The sequence below is a fragment of the Exophiala xenobiotica genome, assembly GCF_000835505.1.
Source record: "Exophiala xenobiotica strain CBS 118157 unplaced genomic scaffold supercont1.3, whole genome shotgun sequence".
NCBI lineage: Eukaryota > Fungi > Ascomycota > Eurotiomycetes > Chaetothyriales > Herpotrichiellaceae > Exophiala > Exophiala xenobiotica.
In genome coordinates this window covers 3,793,003-3,813,456 of record NW_013562492.1, presented here as the reverse complement: position 1 = coordinate 3,813,456, position 20,454 = coordinate 3,793,003, and the positions used below count along the sequence as shown (strand labels likewise).

Sequence of the window (20,454 nt, the reverse complement as noted above, 5' to 3'; positions counted from 1 at the left end):
TAGTGCCGCCTACAGTCGCTCTCTTCATCAATGATTTTGGACGCCCCCGACCACTCAAATTTGGCGAGCCTGCTACCCTATCAAGGCCTAGCGAGCTTTCTCGTGAGAGACATCTTGGAAGGGGGCCCATACAGCCACGAGGCTCTCTGATCTAGCACCAGTGACCCACTTTTCGTTGGCTGAACGGCCATTGTACGTGTCATACACTGCAACGCCTGGACCTTGAACGCTTGGTACCTCAGATCTCAGCTGCACACAAACGGAGCTCTGCCCTAGTTCGGCCCTTGGAAGCCCCCAGCTCTCCAATTCGAGACGATGTGTGACATCTGCATTCACAGAATTGGGACTGGACACGGCAAAACACTTGGTACAGAGGTACCATTGAAGCGTTCTAGAAGCCTGCCATCAGCGGCAAAGATCATTGCTATCGTTAATTTTCCGTGTCCACATCGCACGTCGAGAAACTCAATTGTCCGACCACATTCCGCTTGGCCTCATTGCCCAGCTCGTTCGCGCCCATGCTTCCAAAGAGACTCGAAAGAAAATTGACCCTCGGACTCCAAGTACGCCGCCGAAATCTCGGTGTAAGCGATGTTATACGCGACTTTGAGGCGAAGGGACGCTCGCCTCTATAGTCCTGAGGAGATCCAAACCCCCTATCCCGTGTCTGATCCGGTGGTGTCCTCCTCGCCCATTTCTTCATCGAAGATGATTCGTCTCATCAGCCCCTTGTTGAAGAGGTTCAATATGAAATGCCGCGCTTGTAGACGATAGTGATGACTTTGCAGAATGACCAGGGTCCTTCTGAACATATCGGGCTCGGCAAAATAGGTAGGCTGCTTAGCTTTCAGTGCATGCAGATCGCCTGCAGCTTTCTTGTACATGACTGAATTGCCCATTTCAACAATATGCTTGAGAATCTTGGCGCGGATTGGATCGTTCTCCGTCACGGCCGCCTTGTACTCAGCATCTTCTTCTGGAGTCGCAACGTTTGGCACAGCGTTGGAGCCCACGGACTTCTGTTGCACTGTTAGCACCAACATATCTGGTCGAGTGTCACACCTTGCACTTACCAGGCACAACATCTCAAGGTTCCGCGGCAGACAGAGGCCCAATGAACGTCCTCGATGGTCCACTGTGGTGTCCCAACCGCTTTCGGCGAGCATCTCAAAGCCATGTAGAGTCCTCGATATTAGTCCTAGCACGAAACAGGCAGTGCCACGCATGGACAGGACTTGGGCCCCCTCTGCGATACGGACAATCGCGTTCACCACGTCCGCTTCCTCAAGAAACGGGGCACCGAGATCCATCGAGCCGATATTTCCGACTGCCCACATGCACCCTTTCACCTTGGTCAATGTTTCGGTGTCTTCCTCATCAAGCCGGAAATCTCGGATGGTGGAGGCGAATTCGTAGAAATGACCAGACTGTCTTAGAAGCTTGCATCCTTCCTGTGTGCGTGCGAGCTCCCGGTAAAAGTGGGGAGGGGCTATGCCAGGCTCGTTCCCGTCAACAGTCGGGTCCTCGCTGAAATGTATCTTGTTGGTGGCTCCTTCCATGTAAGCCCGAAGAATGGAGGCTTCCACCAAGGCTACGTAGGCATCGTTGCGTCCCAGGAACCAGTCATCCATTTCTTGCGTGATATAGTCCAGGCCGCTGAGGTACCGGTAGCCGACCGAGGTCGACAAGAAGCGTAGCAAAAGCGGCGCGCCAATCTCGCCTAGATGGTCCAACGACGGCCTGCATTTCACCACATACTCCAGGTGACTGCGTTGATTACAAGCCTCTTCCAGTATCTTGACTGCGATTTCGCACACCTCAATATCAGGGTCATATAATTGTGTCAGAACCAAACGGAGTGCCCAGTGTGAGCTGGAACGGTCTTGCATCCCGGAGGTATACTGGACTCGACCAACAGCATATCGTCGCAGCAGTCTCGTCGCAAATATCCGAATGTCTTTGACCCCGGAAGTGAGTGCTTTGGATAGGATGACCCGGAGATGTGAGTCCAGGGTATAGTCCATGTTTCCAAGCAGGGCTTTTACGAGATCATCACGGCCCCTCAATTCAACCAGGTGGTAGAAAATGTCCATGATGTGCCATCGCTCCATCAGTCGCAAACCCTCAAGAGAATGACTCAAGGCTCCGAGAATGGCAAAGTAGCCTCCACTGAGCGTTTCAGCCATGTGATGGCGGTCAAATAGCGGGCTCGCAGAAGTAATGCCACTATGCGGAGAAACTTGAGCAAGACACTCAGCGACCTGCCGGAGAAGCTTATTCTCGGCAAGATACTCTACACCCAAGCTTGTCTGAGTCAGTGTCCTCATGAGAGCACAACCTGTCCTAACGTAACGCTGGTTCGGCCTGGTGTTCCGGATGATTGAGAATCTGTATTTGAACGGCCGGTAGAATCCCACAAGTCGCTTGAGAAATTTCGGTGACTTGATGGCTTCCTCCAGTCGTCTAGGGTTAGTCAAAGGGCCTTCGACTAGGCCATGTATGAGGTCCCACTTCCATTTGATGTACTGGGAGTGGTTTGTGATCTGACTGTCGACCATTGCTTGACGAAATTGGTCCGGGTCCATCAGCGCTGTGTATTTCGACCTCTCGAGAGCCTGTGGAGCAACAGCCAGCTCATCATCACGCACGGGCCGGCCATACGCCGTGGTCATTGTTCGATTCAGAGTGCGATTGATGCTTTCCATCTGGTATATCAAGCTCATATTCGTGGCCGAAGTCTCAGATCCGTACTCCTTAAGTGACGGCACAAGGTCACCCAAGACCTGTATACCAGCACTGATGGATTCAGGCAAAGTATGATGGGCCAGCTTCAGGACCTCAGTCAGCAGAAGCGCAGCCTTTCTTTTGAGCATGAGGTCCTCTTCGACCCGAATGAGTTGGACAAGCGAAGGAATGAGACCGGCTTTGACCAGGGCAGCCAGAACAAACGCGGAAAAATGATACGTTAGATCGAACCTGCCCTCTGCATTATACTCTGCCAATTGTCTCTGAGAAGGTTGTTCAACCGGCGCAGTGTTGACTCTGCCGTAGGTCGTAAGTCGCCTGCCTGCTAAGAACGAGGTGGACCAGGAAGGTGGTTTGATGCGAAGTATATCGAAGAGAAGCTCTAACACTGTATCCCGTGACTGAGGAATTGGGTAAACCAGCGAGTCAATCAGTGATCGAAGAGGTGCAGCTCCATTCATTGACAAGAGCAAGAAGCCAGGCCAGATCTTGAGCATAGCAGAGATGGCTTGGGCGCATGTCTTAAGCTTTTCTTCATTGCCACTCAACAATAAGGGGTCAGTGAATGGAGCAAACATCGCTTCAAACTCTCTGCCGGTATGCAGATATCGACGCTGTAGCGGATGATCGAGAATCTGGAGGAAGCTGGCAACAAGACCTTCTGGGGCCGGGAACGAGCCATCGGCCAATGCTTCGGTGAGCGTCGTCATGCCATTGGCCGAAACGACCAGTGCGGTATGTTTCGTCAACAATTCTGCTAAAGTCAAGAGGCAAATGTCCTTGAGCCTGTCGTCGGGGTTCTCGGCGACAGCCACCAAGCTTCGGACCACGGCACGGGATATCTCGTAGACTCCATCTTTGACATCCAAGAAGGCGCGTACAAACTTGACGGCCTGCTCTCGTTCCAATACTGCTTTATCCTTCTTGACCATGGACAGTATAACAAGTTCATCCGTGTGCAGCGCCCTGATCGTCTGCAACGACTTGGTATCTGCAATGGCGTGCCTAGTGAGCCTGTAACCCGCTGCGACCACATCGGAGCTCTCGCTGAGCAGCATCAACTGTACACGTAGGCTGAAGACGGACCAGGCGAGATCATACTTCAGGGTCGGGTTCCGCTTCAGAAGATTGACCAACGTATTCGCTCGTTCAATATAATAATCCGGCGGCATCCCATCCGCTTCCAATTGCTGGAGTGTCTCGGTAAGTACGACGGTAGGCGACTCACTTTCGATCGGGTCTGTCAAAACATTTTCCTGCATTTGAGGCAAAGGAGGTGATCTGAGGGGGCTGCCTCGGATATAGCTGGACATCCTCTTGCTGGGAGGAGTTGTAGGAGATTGACAGCGCATGATCTCCTGGTCGAGTTCTTGCTTCAGCTCGGCAAGTTTCCTGTTTGACGAGCCCAGCTCCATCTCGACTCTTTGGCGCTGTTCCTTGGTCTGCTTGTTGTTCTTGCTCAGAAGTGCTTCCAACATGTTCTCTGTCCCCAGCTTGATCTTCATCTCCTTTGCAATCTTATCCCGCACCGCAGCCTGCCGTTGCTCGGAAGTGGTGAGAGCATCTCCCTCTTTGTATTGTGGTTGTAGTCGAGAGAACTGGACGTTGGCCAGTTCGCTTTGCGGTGTGGTCCTTCCTGACTGCATGGCACTCTTTAAATCCGTACTGAAGGAGCCCGGCGGGTTAGCAGATGTCATGGCGGCCATGAACGCCTTTGGTCCATACTGGCTGCTGCCACCCGAGAGCGAGCGGCCATCTTTCATGGACGGTCGTCGTGAGGCCGAAAGATCATCGCTTTTCCTGGAAGCGTGTCGAAATGTAAAGCCCTTTCCTTGGGTAGGCGTCACCGAGTACCCCAACCCTTGATCTGAAGAGGCCATCTATGGGCCATGGAGTGTACCTTCCTCCCGCTGGAGTATCGGATTGGATGAGTGCGGTGCACACGTTCATGAAACGGAGGCCAGGTGTAGCGGAACGAAAGCAAGGGAGATTGAAGAATCGCCTAAAGTGAGGGAGGGAGGATTAACCGTCGTGAAAGGATGTTGACTCGAGTGTTGTTCATCAGGCTCGTCAAAGAGTGTACCGATCGGCCGCCAACATAGGCTTACGGGTGATCCATGGTGTCGACTACAGCGCAGCAGTCACAAGTGGTCTTTTTAAAGTAGTGCCTCGTGTAACTGTGCAAAGCCTTGTGCTTCAGACGTGCAGCGGTGCAATCAAGAGTATGTTTTGTTTGGATTGGTCCTTTATGATAGTTCAGGAGCGACGAACGGAGTGAGCGCAGTCAAGTTCAGATTCGCGAAATCGGGCCAAATTTTGGGCCATCAAATCAAGCAATCAATTCCCCCGCACATCACTTTTAGGCGGCATCATGGCGCGCCCCCCACGCCTACTTAGTGAGCCTAGTGAGCCTAAACAGGTGCAGTAGGCGGTAGAGAACCTCCAATGCATTGTTGCTATCGTGTTCACCCAGGCTTGTTGCATGTCCAACTTGGAATGGGCTCAAAAGTAAGGTTACATTAAGGAATATTAGCTAGGGCTACTCCTGCTTTCCGACTGTTCTGAAATACTTTACCTTATGCTCATCGTTGTCGGGCCAGCAAGGCCAACTTATCTCTGCACGCTCTGCCTCAGATCGAGTGTGATAACCAACCCTACCTAAACGCTAGCATGATCCAATCGAGCCTCACAAACTTGCAAGCCACAGCCTTACCTGCTGTCCTAGGTAAATTGGCATCGGTTGACATCATAACTGCTGGCCACTTTTCGAGGCTTCTCCATAGGGGTGCTGTCTACAATTTCCGAAAACGAGAGGAAATGTACTGGCTTTGTACGAAAATAAGCACTGTACCGCCTTCAACGCTCATCCCAGTCATCAGGTGATAATACAGACAATTTCTGAGGCCGTCAAACAAGCAGCGGCTGGGGAATTCCATGTGCAAGCGTGGTCTTCGGCGAGCTCCGTGATACCTTTCATTGTACGATCCGCTCACCTCCAGACACACAGCTTGTTCGATAGGCCAATCGCCTACGATAGAGGCATCTCAGTACCTTTTCGAAAAGGGTCCTGATCACCGTTTTTACCAGATCTTGCAGCCGTGCGTGTGTGCAATTGGTGTTGGTCGTGGTTGAAATTTCCTCTCAACACCCTGACCCTGATAAGCAATCTGGTATAAAGTCTCCCGTCTTCCCAGCTTCAATCGTCACATATAGACACCTGTATTCCTACAGCAACAGCCAGGAAGCCCGTTGAGGTAAAACCTACTCCAAAACAGAAACCAATTTTATCTATACTATTCTATCCGGCTCAAACATGGGATACCTTTCAGCGGCACGCTACGGCAAGGACAATGTCCGCGTCTACAAGGTCGAGCGAGATGAAGCTACCAAGACACATACCGTCTATGAAATGACTGTCTGCGTCCTGCTAGAAGGAGAGATTGACACATCGTATGTGCCTCCCACACAAAGCACATACCACAGCAACTGACAATGGACAGATACACGGAAGCAGACAACAGCGTCGTTGTCGCAACCGACTCGATGAAGAACACCACCTACATCATGGCAAAGCAAAATCCAGTCCATCCTCCTGAGCTCTTCGCTTCTACACTCGGAACACACTTCGTCCAGAAATACAAGCATATCCACGCCGCCCACATTAGCATTGTCCAGCACCGGTGGGCACGCATGACCGTCGACGGAAAGCCGCACCCACACTCCTTCTTTCGGGACAGCAATGAAAAGAGAGTGGTGCAAGCAGACATCTATGAGGGTAAAGGCATCGAGATTAGATCCGGGATCTCAGAACTGCTCGTGCTCAAGAGTACTGGCTCAGAGTTCCATCATTTCGTCCGTGACGACTTCACCACCCTTCCAGACGTCTATGACCGCATCCTGAGCACATCGGTGGACGCTGGCTGGAAATGGTCGACCTTCTCCGGCCTCGATGCCGTGAAAAAGGAGTCTGCCAAATTCGACGAGACCTGGACCAAGGCCAGAGAAATTACCTTCCGGCTCTTTGCGACTGAGGAGTCCCCGAGTGTGCAGAATACCATGTATAAGATGTGCCAGGAAATCCTCGCTGCTCAGCCGCTGGTTGCCGCTGTCGATTACTCCTTGCCAAACAAGCACTACTTCGAAATCGACCTGAGCTGGCATCACGGATTGAAGAACACCGGCAAAGACGCCGAAGTCTATGCGCCACAATCAGACCCCAACGGCCTGATAAAGTGCACTGTCTCACGCGAAAACGTGAAGCACAAGTTGTAACATGTTTTTGGTTTCTCCAGATATGCGCCATATACCAAATCACGAAGACGATGAATGGAGTTTGCTGGAGATCTGTAGATGGAAACGTCGCTCCGACGTATGTAGACAGCGTAATGTACAATCATATTCAAACACCTCTCAGAATCCTTCATTTCGCTTGAACGCCAAAGGTGGTTTCCTGCTCGTCATGACGGAGGCGCCGCTGATTTGGTCGCCTCGATTGCCTCCATGACTTTACCTGGTATATGCGGTTTCCCGGCAAACCTGACGATGTTCTGCTTGTAGGGATGCGCCGTACCCTCGAAGACCTTTAATCGTGCCAACCTCTTATCCCTAAGTCTGTTCTTCGGTAGCATACCTCGGACCGCCTTCTTCAGCACTTCTCCACCTCCCCATTTCTGAATCATCCGCTCCATGCTCATCTGTTTCAGACTACCTGGCCGTGTGTTGTGTGTGTAGTACTGTTTCTGTTCTCTTTTCTTGCCGGTGACGTGCAAATCGTGGCACCCGATTGCGACCACATAGTCGCCGCAGTCTGTTGACGGATCCCATATCGGCTTGTGCTTGCCCATCAGGAACGTCGCTATTGAGGTTGCGACTCGACCTAGGGAGCGTGTGTCACTTCCGACATCGATATAATGCCATGTCCGGGAGTAGGCAAGACGAGTCTATCGCTCGAGTTAGAACAGGTGTATTGGCAACAAAAAGACTCGCCGCATACCTTGCCTAACGTTTGAGACATGGCAGATCAGTGCTATCTTTGCATGGAAATCCCCTCTAGCTTTCTCTTGTCTTGCGTAGGCGTCTAGAGAGCACACCTCTCGTCCGTAAGGTTGGCTGTGCGGGTTGATAATGACCGCAGAAACAATCTCGCACAGAACTGACTTCCGCGATTGACCTTCAGCGGAAATAGAGCTATACCTTTTTGGGACTAGTTGACTGTGACCTTGGCAAAATTTCGCACAACGAACTTTGAGGCCGAAGCCACTTCACGCCGCAAATATACCAACGACAACTTTCCCACGACCATTCCTCAACTGCATTCCTCTGTCATTTGCCGCCAGCTCAAGATGTCGGCCCCTCAGAGTGTGCAGTGCTTCGGCAAGAAGAAGACGGCCACTGCAGTCGCTCACTGCAAGGTTCGAAACACACAACGTATTGGAGGATGCGAAGCTAACAATCCCAACAGAAAGGAAAAGGCCTGATCAAGGTCAACGGCCGACCGCTCTCCCTTGTCCAGCCTGAGATCCTTCGATACAAGGTGCGTTTGGGATGAGAACCCGCGCCAGCTGCCGGGTTAGTTGTAGGAAGACAGTATCTAATACGAGATAAATAGGTCTACGAACCCCTCTTGATTGTTGGTCTGGACAAATTCGCCGAGGTCGATATCCGCGTTCGAGTCACCGGTGGTGGTCACACTTCTCAGATCTATGCTATCCGACAGGCAATCTCCAAGTCAATCGTCGCTTACTATCAGAAATATGTCGATGAATACACCAAGAACCAGTTGAAGCAAGCGCTTGTCCAATACGACCGCACACTGCTCGTTGCCGACAACCGACGGTGCGAACCCAAGAAATTCGGTGGTCCGGGTGCCAGAGCCAGATACCAGAAATCATACCGTTAAAGGGATTACGATTGGTTTGGTTGGCGGTGTTGTGCTGATAGGCAGCGGGACCTTCGCGGCCACGGAAATACTCGCAGAAGTGATATGGGAGTCGATCCCCTGGTAGAGGTGGACGGCTGCTATCTTCCATCAGCATGAAGGAAAAACTCCTGGTTGATGTAGTCCAAACGAGGCTATTTTCAATCAGGCGGAGTCAACGCGGGTGTCAATTGCTGGACATGCACTACTTCAAGCGTCTGCATGGTTGAAAAGCGAAAGAATAAATTCACTGTTCAAAACCAGGTTTCCTATCTCTCGAGCTGATCCGACTCAAGGACATGGTCCATTCCTTTTGGCAGCTACTTCTGAGCCTCGTTATGTGCTGCATCGACTACGTGAACTTGCCCATCACGTATCAACAATGACAGGCGCATACTCCCCAGTCTCTTCATCCTCATCGACACCAGCCATACTAACCTCAATCCTCTCTCCGTCTTCCAACTCTAGCATACCTCTTCGTAGTACATCCTTCTCACTTGTCCACCCATACTTATCCTCGAACAATTTCTGCAGATTCTCGACTTCCTTCTTCAAGCCTTGCTCTCCCACCTTGCTTGTTCCCTTTCCCTTTCCTTTTCCCTCGGCCTCGTCCTCCCCCCTACTGAAGGCATCCTCCACTACGGCCCTCAACCGTCCCCAGACGCTTCTCAACCATGCACTCCCGCCTTCTTCCCTCATCTCAAACATTCCGCCCTCCACATCGTCAAAATGCCGCACCTGCATCGCAAGCACCCTGACGACCTCCACGAAGTAACCCTGGACCTCGTCCAGCGCGGCTTGACATGTCAATAATACGCTCAGCAGTCGCTTCCACTGCTCGAGACAGCTGTAATTCGCAAGCGTAAGGACCATGAGGAAGCAGAATTGCACTTCGCCCAGTATTTCCCTCGCGCCGACCGCCTTGTCCTTCCCTGCCAGTGTGACCGTATCAACGAGGTGAGAGAGGTACCAGCTTCTGTCTCTAGCGCGGTCGGTGCGTGTCCGACCGATATCAGCGTCCGCCCATGTCTGCTTGAGATTGACCGGGACAAGATTAAGCGGGGATTGGTGCAGAGCATTGCTTGCCTCGAGATGCGACAGTCCGGGGATGCTCTCCGTATCAGAGGGGGCGGAGGATATGCTCGATATAGCCCAATTCGTAGACAACACACGGGTTAAGAGATGTGGGGAGATGTGCGATATTAGAGACGGCCAGTCTGTGCTATCTGCCCTCTCGTCCCCAGTTTCGGCATCGGGTGCAGGCGAATTGGCAGAAGCATCACGCGAGGCGAGGTCACTAGTCGCATCTTGCAGGGCTGTGTAATCAACCAGCCCGCGCGACGAGAGTGAATTGATCGCGCTCCGTGCGGGTGCGCAGTTTGGGTCGAGGAGGTCGAGTGTCTCGGTGGCAGGGTCCCATTGTAGGACCTGCGGCGGGGTACTTGGGACTATGTGAAGCCAGCGGCCATGGCGGATGGAAAGCGAGGCGTCGGTGCCAGTGTACAGAAAGTGTAGGCCCGGCGGAACCTTGGTGATGCCGTGGAAGTTGGGTGAGGAGGTGAATGAGACGAGGTCCAGGCCAAGGAAGGTTTTGGCTGGGAGGGAAACGATGAGTATAGTCGGCGCATCCATGACAACGAACAACGAACTAGCTGGCTAATGCGGATGAATTTGCGCGATAGAGATATGGTGCAGGGAGATTTCCGGAGTCACAAGAAGTTTTTTTGAATTTATTTCATGCCAACTACATCATTTTCATAATAGGCAGCATTTTGAAGACCAGGCAGAAAATGCCGTTCTTCGCGTATTTGTGACCGCCACCACCGTGCTCCTTCGCAGACTCTGTTGGTCCAGCAGTATGCTCGCCATTGATTTTCCGAAGGATATGATAATTCCGCGCAACCTTTCCAACGCGCACACTCACAGACGACGACCACGACGACCACCCTTGCGTCTGGTGCTGTCGGACGGTGTAGGAGTGACGTCCTCGATTCTGCCAATCTTCATTCCTGAACGGGCCAAGGCGCGCAGAGCAGACTGGGCACCTGGGCCTGGAGTCTTCGTGCCGTTACCGCCAGTGGCTCGGATCTTGATGTGCAGAGCGTTGATGCCGAGTTCCTTGCATCGTTGAGCGACGTCTTGAGCAGCCAACATGGCAGCGTAGGGAGAGGATTCGTCACGGTCGGCCTTGACTTTCATGCCTCCAGTAACACGGCAGATGGTTTCGCGGCCACTGGAAATCACCCAGAACATTAGCCTCGCCATCTTTATATTGCGCAATGTAATTTGTCATTCTTGACTTACGAGAGATCGGTGACATGGACGAAGGTATCGTTGAAGGAAGCAAAGATACGTGCAACGCCGAAGACGAGTTCGCCTGTGCACAATACCTGTTAGACTATGGCCGGCAGCATAATGCTCTTTTTCGCAACTCACCTTCACGGACTTGAGGGCCGAGCGAGATGTTCTCGTTGGCGGGACGATCGACCTTCTTCTTGGGAGCCATTTTGATAGAGACAGCTGGACAGTAAAGTGCTGGTGTTTGACTTGTCGTAGGTCGTTGGCAGAGGGGATATCAAAAATTGTCGAAAATCGCACTGTGGGCGTTCGGTAAAGGAAAGTGACAAGCTCCGATGGTAGTCTAAGCCTAATTCGGACAGTGGTCTTGGCGAGACCTCCGACAAAACTTTCGAAGTTTTTCGAGTCACCTTTTCGAACCTGACTGTTTACCATTTGTCTCAACAGCCTGATGTATGGCTTGATCTGTTACCTGAGCGTATTGAGTATTACAAGGTTCATGATTTGCTGTGTCACTAACCTCTAGGACCTTCTTGTTCCTCAACCTATTGGGCATTTTACTGTTCCAGACAGCTTTTGACCACGATGGAGGATGCTGCAGTAGGAATTATTGGTATGGGGGACATGGGCCGCATGTATGCGAGGAGGTTTAGTCAGGCTGGATGGAGGTAGGACACCGTACATTCTGATCGCCGGAGCGAGGATGGTCCACACGGGATCGTTCATTTCTGCAAGGTTCGTTTATTATCTTTCCTTCCCATCTTCTTTCCGCGTTTCAAGGATGACTCTGAGTGCATTTGGCTCGAGCATGGTCATCATGATATTGCTTCACCATTCTGGTGTTGCGTTCAATCATGTGGGCTGTCACTGATGTAAAAACCTCGCTACCTTACTTTTTTTTGTCTGAAGATTTTCCAATCACAGTCACCATTCTGCTTCTCACTGGTATATGAAAATATTCTGACCGATTACCTTATAGGCGCCCTTTGCGTTCTGTGTGACTGCAATACATAGAACCTGAGCTGATAGGAGCCATGCAGAGTCAATGCTTGCGACCGACCAGACAAATTCCAGACACTCCGGACTGAGTTCGAGAATGAGGTTTGTGTCGTCAGCAAACTTGATGAGCATGATTGACCAAGATTAGAAAAGAATAAATATCTTACCCAATGGGCATCTTGTTTCGAGAGCTAGCGACTGGATAATCTACAGCGTGGAAGCCGAAGTCATTGCTAAGGTCGTCGCAGAGTATGGCCCATCAACCAAAGTGGGTGCCATCGTGGGTGGACAAACCTCGTGTAAAGCCCCAGAACTGGCCGCTTTCGAGAAATATCTGCCAGAGGACGTCGAAATTGTCTCGTGCCATTCATTGCATGGACCTGCTGTAGATCCTACAGGTCAACCACTCGTCGTCATCCAACATCGAGCCTCGCAGAAAAGTGTTGACCTCTGTGTTCGAATCCTTTCTTGTCTCAATTCGAAGATGGTCTTTCTGTCTGGAGAGAAGCATGACAGAATTACAGCTGATACGCAGGCCGTCACTCATGCCGCTTTCTTGAGTATGGGAACTGCATGGGCAGCGAACCAACAATTCCCCTGGGAAATTGATCGTTACGTCGGCGGCATTGAGAACGTCAAGATCAATATCACCTTGCGCATATATGCCAACAAATGGCACGTTTATGCCGGTCTTGCCATTCTCAATCCCGCTGCCAAGGAGCAGATTCGGCAATACGCCCAATCTGTGACGGAGCTATATAAGCTCATGCTGGGTGGCCATCGCGAAGAGCTCGCTCAGAGGATCAAAACCGCCGGTGCTGCGGTTTTCTCGACGGATACTGTCCACCACAACCTCCTCCTTGGAGATGAAGTCCTGGACAAGTTTTCACTTTCGAAGAGGCCAAACGAAAGGACCCCCAACAATCACCTTAGTTTATTGGGTATCGTCGACTGTTGGTGGAAACTTGGAATCGTGCCGTACGACCACATGATTTGCTCTACGCCTGTAAGTCGTTTCTGCGGCAGGCTGGTTGCTATTTCTGACTTCCTGCAGCTGTTCCGTATTTGGCTGGGCGTGACAGAATATCTCTTCCGGAATGAAACTTTGCTGGACGAGGTGATCAAAACAGCCGTCGGAGATAATACTTTTCGATCGGATGATCTCGAGTTCACCTTTGCTGCTAGGGTAAGTGGATGACAGAAAACAGCTTTTTGCAGCGTATCACCGGGCATTTGCTTCTGGGCGTGGATTGAACTTCAACATAGCCATGTGTCCGCTTTGCCCTCTTCCCTGGGTGGAGAGCACTGTGCATGGTATTGGACCGTCTGGCTAATATTGGTCTCCAGGCATGGTCTGAATGTGTCTCGTTTGGTGCTTTCGATGCATATCGCGCTCGATTCGAGAACATTCAGCAGTACTTTGCTCCGAGATTCCCCGAAGCAGTCAGACTTGGCAACGAGATGATCAAGGAAATCATGACGAGAACGAAGCAATGATACCTCATCTGACCACCCAGTAAGAAGAGGAATCGAAGCGCAGATATACCAGGAACCTTCCCACCGAAAGCTCGGCTTGATCCAGTAATGGGTCAAGCTTCGGAGAACTCGCATTCTGAACGAATCATCATTTCAATATTGGCCCTTTCGAATCGTGTGCCATTCCTGGACATGCCTACGACGAGTATAAGCCAGCTTTCATGGTCGTCGACATCGGATACGTCACGGACAAGGGCAACCGGCGTCGTTAACCATGCCGAATTGGGGATTTGGGCAGTCTGTGGTACGAAAATAATCCGCATTGTGGCCGCGGCGCGGCAGCAAAGTACGTGAGACCAAGCCTTGAGGTCTCTGGGCAGGAACCTTCGCCACGGACCCAGAGATGTTATCAGAAGATATCGTGCAATTAGAATTGACAGCAGTTGTGATGCCCAGCCACATGCAACGTACCCATTGGCCAGACAAAACCCCCGACATGTCGACAAGGCGCTACTTACGTGTGCTTATTATCTACCGCGCCTCCCTCGGGCAGTACACTACTGTATGCACGAAGACGATAATTGTGTGAGGCTACCTCCGTACCTTGACAAGACCTGGGCGAAGCAGGTGGTTGTAGTGTTTCCAGGCTTCCAGCACCAACTGCGTCGCAAGCGATCTGCGCATTTCAGCTCTGCGATAGGGCGGACCTGAACGACTTGTCTAGATTTCGCCAGGTATCCTGCGAGCGAAGTCGAAACACGATTAAAATGGCCAATCAGGATCCCTTCAATCATGCTGAGGGCAATCAGTGGAGCTCCTTCGGCCAAATCCTCCCTGTTAGCCCCTTGTTCAGCAGGAACCGGAAATCCTACAGCCACTCTAAACCTCAAAAGGGTTTGGCATGTGTGCTTTTTCCCCCAATTCTCGATCCTGCCGCATCCCCTTGATGCTATTTATTTCCTGTCATACTTCGACAGCCTCGCAGTCCGGGGTGACTCCGTTCTGATTGAGGTAGTTGCCAGCATGAAATGCTGCCGCGGAATTCAGCAGCATATGTACTATCTCCTGAGCGGACAGGTTACCACTGGTTCCTGGTCAATGAACACGTCAATGCGACACGTCGTAAGCCATCCTGAAGCTGCTTGTGTCTCAAGTCCACCCTTCAAACGGACGTACAGGGGCCGAGCTCCATCAAGGCTTGTGCCTCCCCTGAAGCCCCCTTGGCAAGCCACCAGACACGTACACCCACCATGCAATTTGAACAAGGTTTGGCGTGCTCTGCCAGAGCTCGCGCCATAGAGTCGATTCTGATAAATCACCCGGACTGGTCGCTCGGTCGTCAATCGCGTGCACTCTTCTTCTAAGATTTGAGATTCAACGGCTGCTCACACTGCCACAGCAAACAAGGATTTTGTTCTCTGCCCAGAAACACTTTCTCATACTATAGCAGACTGGGAAACTTGGCCAAGAGATTTCCGATAAGGAGTCTTCTCGAAACAAGATGGCTTTCAGAAGAGCCTTGGCTACTGCCGCGCTTGGTGCGTTCATTGCGTGAACCGTACATAGTAATCGCAATATCGCTAATGTGTCTCCAGTGGCCGGTTCAGCAGCACAATTCGCACAATTCTCGGACTCCGGATATGGCATCTCGGTCAATGTCCCCTCAGATACAGCCTCATCTGGAAGTGGCTCTATCTATGTCCAGATCAGCGCTCCAAGTGGCACAGAATGGATTGGTTTCGGCCAGGGATCTCAAATGTCTGGAGCAAACATGTTCGTCGTGTATGCTGCAGACAGCACAAATGTGACTGTGTCGCCTAGATTGGGCACTGGTCACACCCAACCACAGGTCAACGGTGACGCCCAGATATCTGTATTGGAGGGCACCGGCATTGCTTCAGATGGATCTCTTGTTGCAAATGTCCGTTGTGACTCCTGCCTGAACTGGAGTGGCGGCAGCATGGACCCCACAGACTCCTCCAGCTCTTGGATCTACGCCTACAAGTCCGGGGATGCTTTGGACAGCACTAGCACAGATGAATCCATCTCTCAGCACGACGGCACTGGCCAGTTCAGTCTTGATCTGACGACAGGAACCGGCGGCAGCTCATCTAATCCTTTCGTTGCGTCCTCAGGCTCTTCTGACGGCTCTGCTTCCGCCTCAGGATCTGCGACCCAAACGGCTAGCAATGGGCAGGCTACTGCTACCGACGCCGGGTCTGCCGCAACTATTCCTGCTGTTGCAACCGCGACCGGGGGTGTTTCTAATCCTGTGGCAAGCTCAAACCCATCCACATCCGGGTCCGGCTCCAGCCACAGTGTCAGCGATCCGAATCAAGCCACGAGAGTCGCCCATGCTATTGTCATGCCTCTTGTGTTTGTAATCCTTTTCCCTCTGTCCGCCTTGACTATCTACCTCCCATACAACGAGAAAGTCCGACACATTCATGCTCCTCTCCAGGTTGTGAGTGTCATCTTGATGCTTGTAGGCCTTGGACTTGGTGTCAAGCTAGCCAACAAACTCAACAAGGTCGACGAGTACCATCAAGTCATTGGTTACATCGTTGTAGCGTGGATGGTGTTCTTCCAACCAGCACTGGGGCTGTGGCAGCATCTTCAATTCCGCAAGAAGGGTACCCGCAGCCCTATGGGTCATGGTCACCGATGGCTTGGTCGTGCCTTCATCCTGTTGGGTATTGTCAACGGCGGTCTGGGCTTCAAGCAAGCTGGCACAGTGGGGAGTGACAATGTACCGACCTACTCGGTCGTCGTCTACAGCATCGTTACTGTGGTCGTCTTCCTGCTTTACATTGCTGTCATCGTCATCATGCCGAGACTCGCAGCAAGGAGGAACGTCTCGAATAGCAACTTGGGCGAGAAGCCTCGTCCACGAAGCCAAGGTTACGAGATGCACAATCGCTCAGTTGACCGACGTGGCTATGCTTGAACGAATTTTGTCACGCGATATTTTTATTTTACGAGATAAAGGTTAGAAGGTTTTCTATAGAACATGCCAGCTGGGTGAGAACTCTGCGGCAACGACCGGCACGACATTTATTGGTGTTATTACAGGCTTGGGAAAGTCTTGGGGATGCTGGATGATTGAATGCCATATATCATGAAATGTTCACTATATATCTGATGCACATCATTCGTGCCGAATTGTCGTCTGAGACACCCAGGGCTACTCGGAGATGTCGCGTGCGAGCAACTGAAACTGGCAAACGCAAGCCGATGCGTGATGGAGCGATCGGAGAATTTGCACAGCAACAAATGAGACTGTGCCTCCAGGATTTTGAGATCAAGCCACTTCGTCATTGTCTGGTCCACCCCTGCCCTCCCCATGGAGAAATGCTTGTATTCCCCACGACTCCTCGGGCACGGGTCGGTTACTTTGCACCACTGTCCTCCCGGCATGGCTCGTACCAAACCACGATATTGTGGCGATGGAGCCCCAAGGATCAGACCCGGCTTCGCTGATTGAGCACGGCTATTGAGTTGAACACATGAGATTGCGCTTCAGCAACGTGATCTACCGCGATTGCCACTACGGCCTCTGAATGCCTCCCACATTACGTCCCGCAAAGGGCTAAAAGCCGCAGCGAAAGAGCGGCCCATTGTCGATCAAGCACACATGGACGAACCACGTCTGCAGACAAGCGACTGCTGTTGCAACCACCCAATGGATATGACGTCGCTTACGAGGACAGACTTCATATTGTCAAGGTTGGTCATTAACTTCTCTCTCTTTCAGATTCAATACGTGGTCTATTTGACAGTCCTTCAGGTCCATCGACCACCTCGACATCTGAGTACCTAGACACGTAAAAGGCCATTGTCGCAATATACAACATGGGCTTCAAACTAGGGCCTAAGCAGCCCTACTTCGGCTTGAAGGGTGGATGGCTGACATTCTGGATTTCTGTAAGTCGAGTTCCACGAGCAGCGAATATCCAGTGACGAGTCCTAGGTTGCTTGTGCAACGGATATGACGCTGTATGTTGAGTTCCCGTGGGTGGTTTGGTGACACGAGGATGGCATTGACAGTTATCTTGCTTTTAGGTTCGGCTACGACCAGGTAAGTCGTCGACTTGGGTTTCCTTAACGTCGTCTCAATTCTAACGGGAACTCTAGGGCGTCTTCGGTGAATACGGAGTTCATGCGTCGGGGAGTACACTTCTAACAATGTTGCAGGTGGTGTTATCGTGACTCCTGATTTTCTCAAGGTTCACAACCTTGGAGGCGATTCGAAAACATCACTCTTAGGTTTGTACAGCCCCTTAGAGCCAGTACTCAGGCTCATACCTTCTCCAGGCACGGTTACTGCGATCTATGACATCGGCTGTTTCTTCGGCGCTGTCACTGCTGTCTGGCTGGGAGAGAAGCTGGGACGAAGAAGATCTGTCCTGGTGGGGACTACCGTCATGAGTATCGGCGCTATCCTCCAAATCGCTTCCTTCAGTACTGCTCAAATGATCGTTGGCCGTATTGTTGCGGGCATAGGAAATGGCATCAATACTGCTACAGCCCCTGTATGGCAGACAGAGACTTCTGCAATCAAATGGAGAGGCAAACTCGTCGTCATCGAGCTCATTCTCAACATCGCAGGCTTCTCATTGTCTAATTGGGTGACCTATGGCTTCTCCTTTGTGCCAGGAGGAATAGCATGGCGCCTCCCTCTTGCCTTCCAGTTTCTCTTCATCTTCATCCTCTTCAGCACAGTACCGTGGCTGCCAGAGTCACCTCGGTAAGGGATCTATCACATTCAGGCATAATCCCGCTGACCCGATGCAGATGGCTCATCGCCCATGACTACGAAGATGAGGCGTTCAAGATCCTCGCCGACCTCGAAAACAAATCAGAAGACGATCCCTTCATCCTCGCTCAGCATAAAGAAATCGTCTACACTGTCCAGTACGAACGTGAAAATGCCGTGCCCTGGTCCAAACTCCTCCGCGGGAAGACGGGGGATAAAGGAGGCACGAAGACGATTCGTCGTCTGCTCCTCGGTGCCGGTACTCAAGCCATGCAACAATTGGCTGGTATAAATGGTAAGAAACCTCAGCGCTTCTCGGCTTTCTGCCTGCGCCCACTCATATAATTGCATGTGCTAACGTCTTCTCCCGCAGTGACCAGCTATTACCTGCCTACCGTGCTCATCAAGTCGGTCGGACTAGGGGAAAAGATGGCAAGACTGCTTGCAGCCTGCAACAGCGTGTCTTACCTCCTTTTCTCCCTGATCGGCATCCCTAATGTTGAAAGATGGGGTCGTCGCAACATGATGATTTTCGCGGCTTCCGGGCAATGTTTCTGCTATTTTATTATTACGGTCCTACTCCGATTCAACGAGAAACCCGGCTATCCCCATGCGCATGAGGTGGCGAGCGCTAGCGTAGGATTCTTCTTCCTGTACTATGTGTTTTTTGGTAAGTGGAATGGTGTTCGGTTGAGAAATGCAGCCACTAACGCGTCCTCAGGTATCGGAATGCAAGGTGTTCCCTGGTGTAAGGGCAAACGTGTGTACAGTGTGCCTTGCATAAGCTAAACATGACGATAGTGTATCCTACCGAAATCAATTCCCTGGCAATGCGTACCAAGGGTGCAGCCGTTGGGACTGCAACGAACTGGATATTCGTAAGTTCCTTCAGTCACCCTTCTTACTCTCACATGGTTTGTTTCTGACAGTCGGGAAGAACTTCATGGTGGTCGAGATCACGCCGATTGGAATCCAGAATCTTGCGTGGAAATTCTACATCATCTGGACCGTTTTGAATGCTTCATTCGTCCCGATACTATACTTCATCTACCCGGAAACCGCTGATCGTTCGCTCGAAGATATCGACGAGTACTACCGGACGAACCCGCCTTTGCTTGTCTTCCGCGACAAAGACGTAACGTGCAGCAAGAGGCCGGAGAAATACAGGATCAGGGAGGAGGAAGAGGTCAGGAGAGCATCTTCGGCTGATCCATTGGCTTTCAGACGTAGTAGCAAGGTTGGCATGAGCGAGTCTGGTGCCATGGCCAGGCATATGCACTTGGCTACGGCAAGACATCGTGAACAGGAAGACTATGAAGGAAAGACGGAACCAGGGGACATTGATCAAGAGCGGTATATGCACAAGGAGGATGTGTGAATGAGGTGTGCAGGCTCCTGGATTGGCTCGTGAACATGAGAGACCCTCGACCATGGCACCCGGGATGATAGGAGGTCAGCTGGACGACGCGTGGAGCTTGTTCTGGTTACCGTGTTTGTGCCGAAAACTGTTGATATTACCACTAAAGGAACGTACACTTGCTCCAGTCTGTGCTCGACTTTGATGAAAATCATCGGCAAATATAAGTCGCTCCTTTGCGTGTCCTGCCATTTCCATGCAAGCCCATAAAGAAATGAAAATGTTCCTCCTCTGCTTCCGGTCCTTGTACAAGGCAAGCTACGTCAAAGCGAAATTCCCTCCAAAACCGGCCTGAGAGCGCGGAGAAACCGTGAATCTACGACGGAGTGCATGGAGTATGCCCCCGCAGATTCTGGAGTCGCTTAGGGAGAGAAGCATCATGGAGCTTTAACCGTATCGTGCCGTATCTCCTAGCTTCGCAAAGTACGCGTACCAAAAGGAGCAACTGATCTACTTACTTGACTGTGGTATGTACTCCCTAGTGTCTTTTCGGCATATATATGAGGCTCAATGGCCAGTCTCCTCACGGATAATTGCCGGACTCCTGCAGGTTGTCGACCGTGTGTCGATCTTCGGGTAACTCCAGCCCTCCATAACCACATCTCAGCCTCGTCCCGCCGTCTGGAGTGAATGGTAGATGCGATGAAAGCATTGACCGGACGGGGCTCGCGAAGCATGTCATGCCTCGAAGATCTGCAAATGCTTCCTAAACGACCTCTACTTAGGGAATCGCCAAAGACGCAAAGTTCTTGTTCCAGCGCGTTCAATAAAGTACTGCTACTGGTATCCCACTTCATCATGTCCTTCAGGGGGGCAATTTAGCCTAAAAATACCACCATCACCTTC

At 51.5% G+C, this 20,454-nt stretch overlaps 9 protein-coding genes across 9 annotated transcripts; 5 read left to right on the top strand and 4 right to left on the bottom strand.

The window, feature by feature from the left end:
• Positions 1-206: 206 nt before the first annotated feature.
• Positions 207-5,010, bottom strand: PV05_05670 (uncharacterized protein). Its single transcript, XM_013462196.1, has 2 exons — positions 1,074-5,010; positions 207-1,019 (listed from the first exon to the last, which is right to left on the bottom strand). Exons 1-2 carry the CDS (start codon positions 4,623-4,625, stop codon positions 657-659), a joined length of 3,915 nt encoding a protein of 1,304 aa, XP_013317650.1. The 5' UTR covers positions 4,626-5,010; the 3' UTR covers positions 207-656.
• Positions 5,011-5,340: 330 nt separating this feature from the next.
• PV05_05669 (urate oxidase) lies at positions 5,341-7,153 on the top strand. Its single transcript, XM_013462195.1, has 2 exons — positions 5,341-6,195; positions 6,246-7,153. Exons 1-2 carry the CDS (start codon positions 6,059-6,061, stop codon positions 7,015-7,017), a joined length of 909 nt encoding a protein of 302 aa, XP_013317649.1. The 5' UTR covers positions 5,341-6,058; the 3' UTR covers positions 7,018-7,153.
• Positions 7,012-7,871, bottom strand: PV05_05668 (ribosomal protein L13). Its single transcript, XM_013462194.1, has 2 exons — positions 7,739-7,871; positions 7,012-7,685 (listed from the first exon to the last, which is right to left on the bottom strand). The coding sequence occupies exons 1-2, from the start codon at positions 7,757-7,759 to the stop codon at positions 7,203-7,205; spliced, it is 504 nt and encodes a 167-aa protein (XP_013317648.1). The 5' UTR covers positions 7,760-7,871; the 3' UTR covers positions 7,012-7,202.
• Positions 7,872-8,018: 147 nt separating this feature from the next.
• On the top strand, positions 8,019-8,920 carry PV05_05667 (40S ribosomal protein S16). Its single transcript, XM_013462193.1, has 3 exons — positions 8,019-8,156; positions 8,207-8,278; positions 8,354-8,920. The coding sequence occupies exons 1-3, from the start codon at positions 8,088-8,090 to the stop codon at positions 8,642-8,644; spliced, it is 432 nt and encodes a 143-aa protein (XP_013317647.1). The 5' UTR covers positions 8,019-8,087; the 3' UTR covers positions 8,645-8,920.
• PV05_05666 (uncharacterized protein) lies at positions 8,915-10,353 on the bottom strand. The gene has a single exon (XM_013462192.1). The coding sequence runs from the start codon at positions 10,292-10,294 to the stop codon at positions 9,032-9,034; it is 1,263 nt and encodes a 420-aa protein (XP_013317646.1). The 5' UTR covers positions 10,295-10,353; the 3' UTR covers positions 8,915-9,031.
• Positions 10,354-10,366: 13 nt separating this feature from the next.
• On the bottom strand, positions 10,367-11,234 carry PV05_05665 (40S ribosomal protein S14). The gene is made up of 3 exons (XM_013462191.1): positions 11,099-11,234; positions 10,967-11,039; positions 10,367-10,895 (listed from the first exon to the last, which is right to left on the bottom strand). Exons 1-3 carry the CDS (start codon positions 11,166-11,168, stop codon positions 10,583-10,585), a joined length of 456 nt encoding a protein of 151 aa, XP_013317645.1. The 5' UTR covers positions 11,169-11,234; the 3' UTR covers positions 10,367-10,582.
• Positions 11,235-11,389: 155 nt separating this feature from the next.
• On the top strand, positions 11,390-14,738 carry PV05_05664 (uncharacterized protein). Its single transcript, XM_013462190.1, has 5 exons — positions 11,390-11,628; positions 12,001-12,061; positions 12,108-12,965; positions 13,014-13,145; positions 13,307-14,738. Exons 1-5 carry the CDS (start codon positions 11,546-11,548, stop codon positions 13,454-13,456), a joined length of 1,284 nt encoding a protein of 427 aa, XP_013317644.1. The 5' UTR covers positions 11,390-11,545; the 3' UTR covers positions 13,457-14,738.
• An 8-nt stretch (positions 14,739-14,746) lies between these two features.
• On the top strand, positions 14,747-16,572 carry PV05_05663 (uncharacterized protein). The gene is made up of 2 exons (XM_013462189.1): positions 14,747-14,973; positions 15,031-16,572. The coding sequence occupies exons 1-2, from the start codon at positions 14,937-14,939 to the stop codon at positions 16,380-16,382; spliced, it is 1,389 nt and encodes a 462-aa protein (XP_013317643.1). The 5' UTR covers positions 14,747-14,936; the 3' UTR covers positions 16,383-16,572.
• Positions 16,573-17,149: 577 nt separating this feature from the next.
• PV05_05662 (uncharacterized protein) lies at positions 17,150-19,732 on the top strand. Its single transcript, XM_013462188.1, has 11 exons — positions 17,150-17,359; positions 17,406-17,431; positions 17,498-17,513; positions 17,570-17,579; positions 17,630-17,701; positions 17,750-18,182; positions 18,230-18,486; positions 18,565-18,861; positions 18,913-18,939; positions 18,993-19,069; positions 19,129-19,732. Exons 1-11 carry the CDS (start codon positions 17,288-17,290, stop codon positions 19,567-19,569), a joined length of 1,728 nt encoding a protein of 575 aa, XP_013317642.1. The 5' UTR covers positions 17,150-17,287; the 3' UTR covers positions 19,570-19,732.
• Positions 19,733-20,454: the final 722 nt, after the last annotated feature.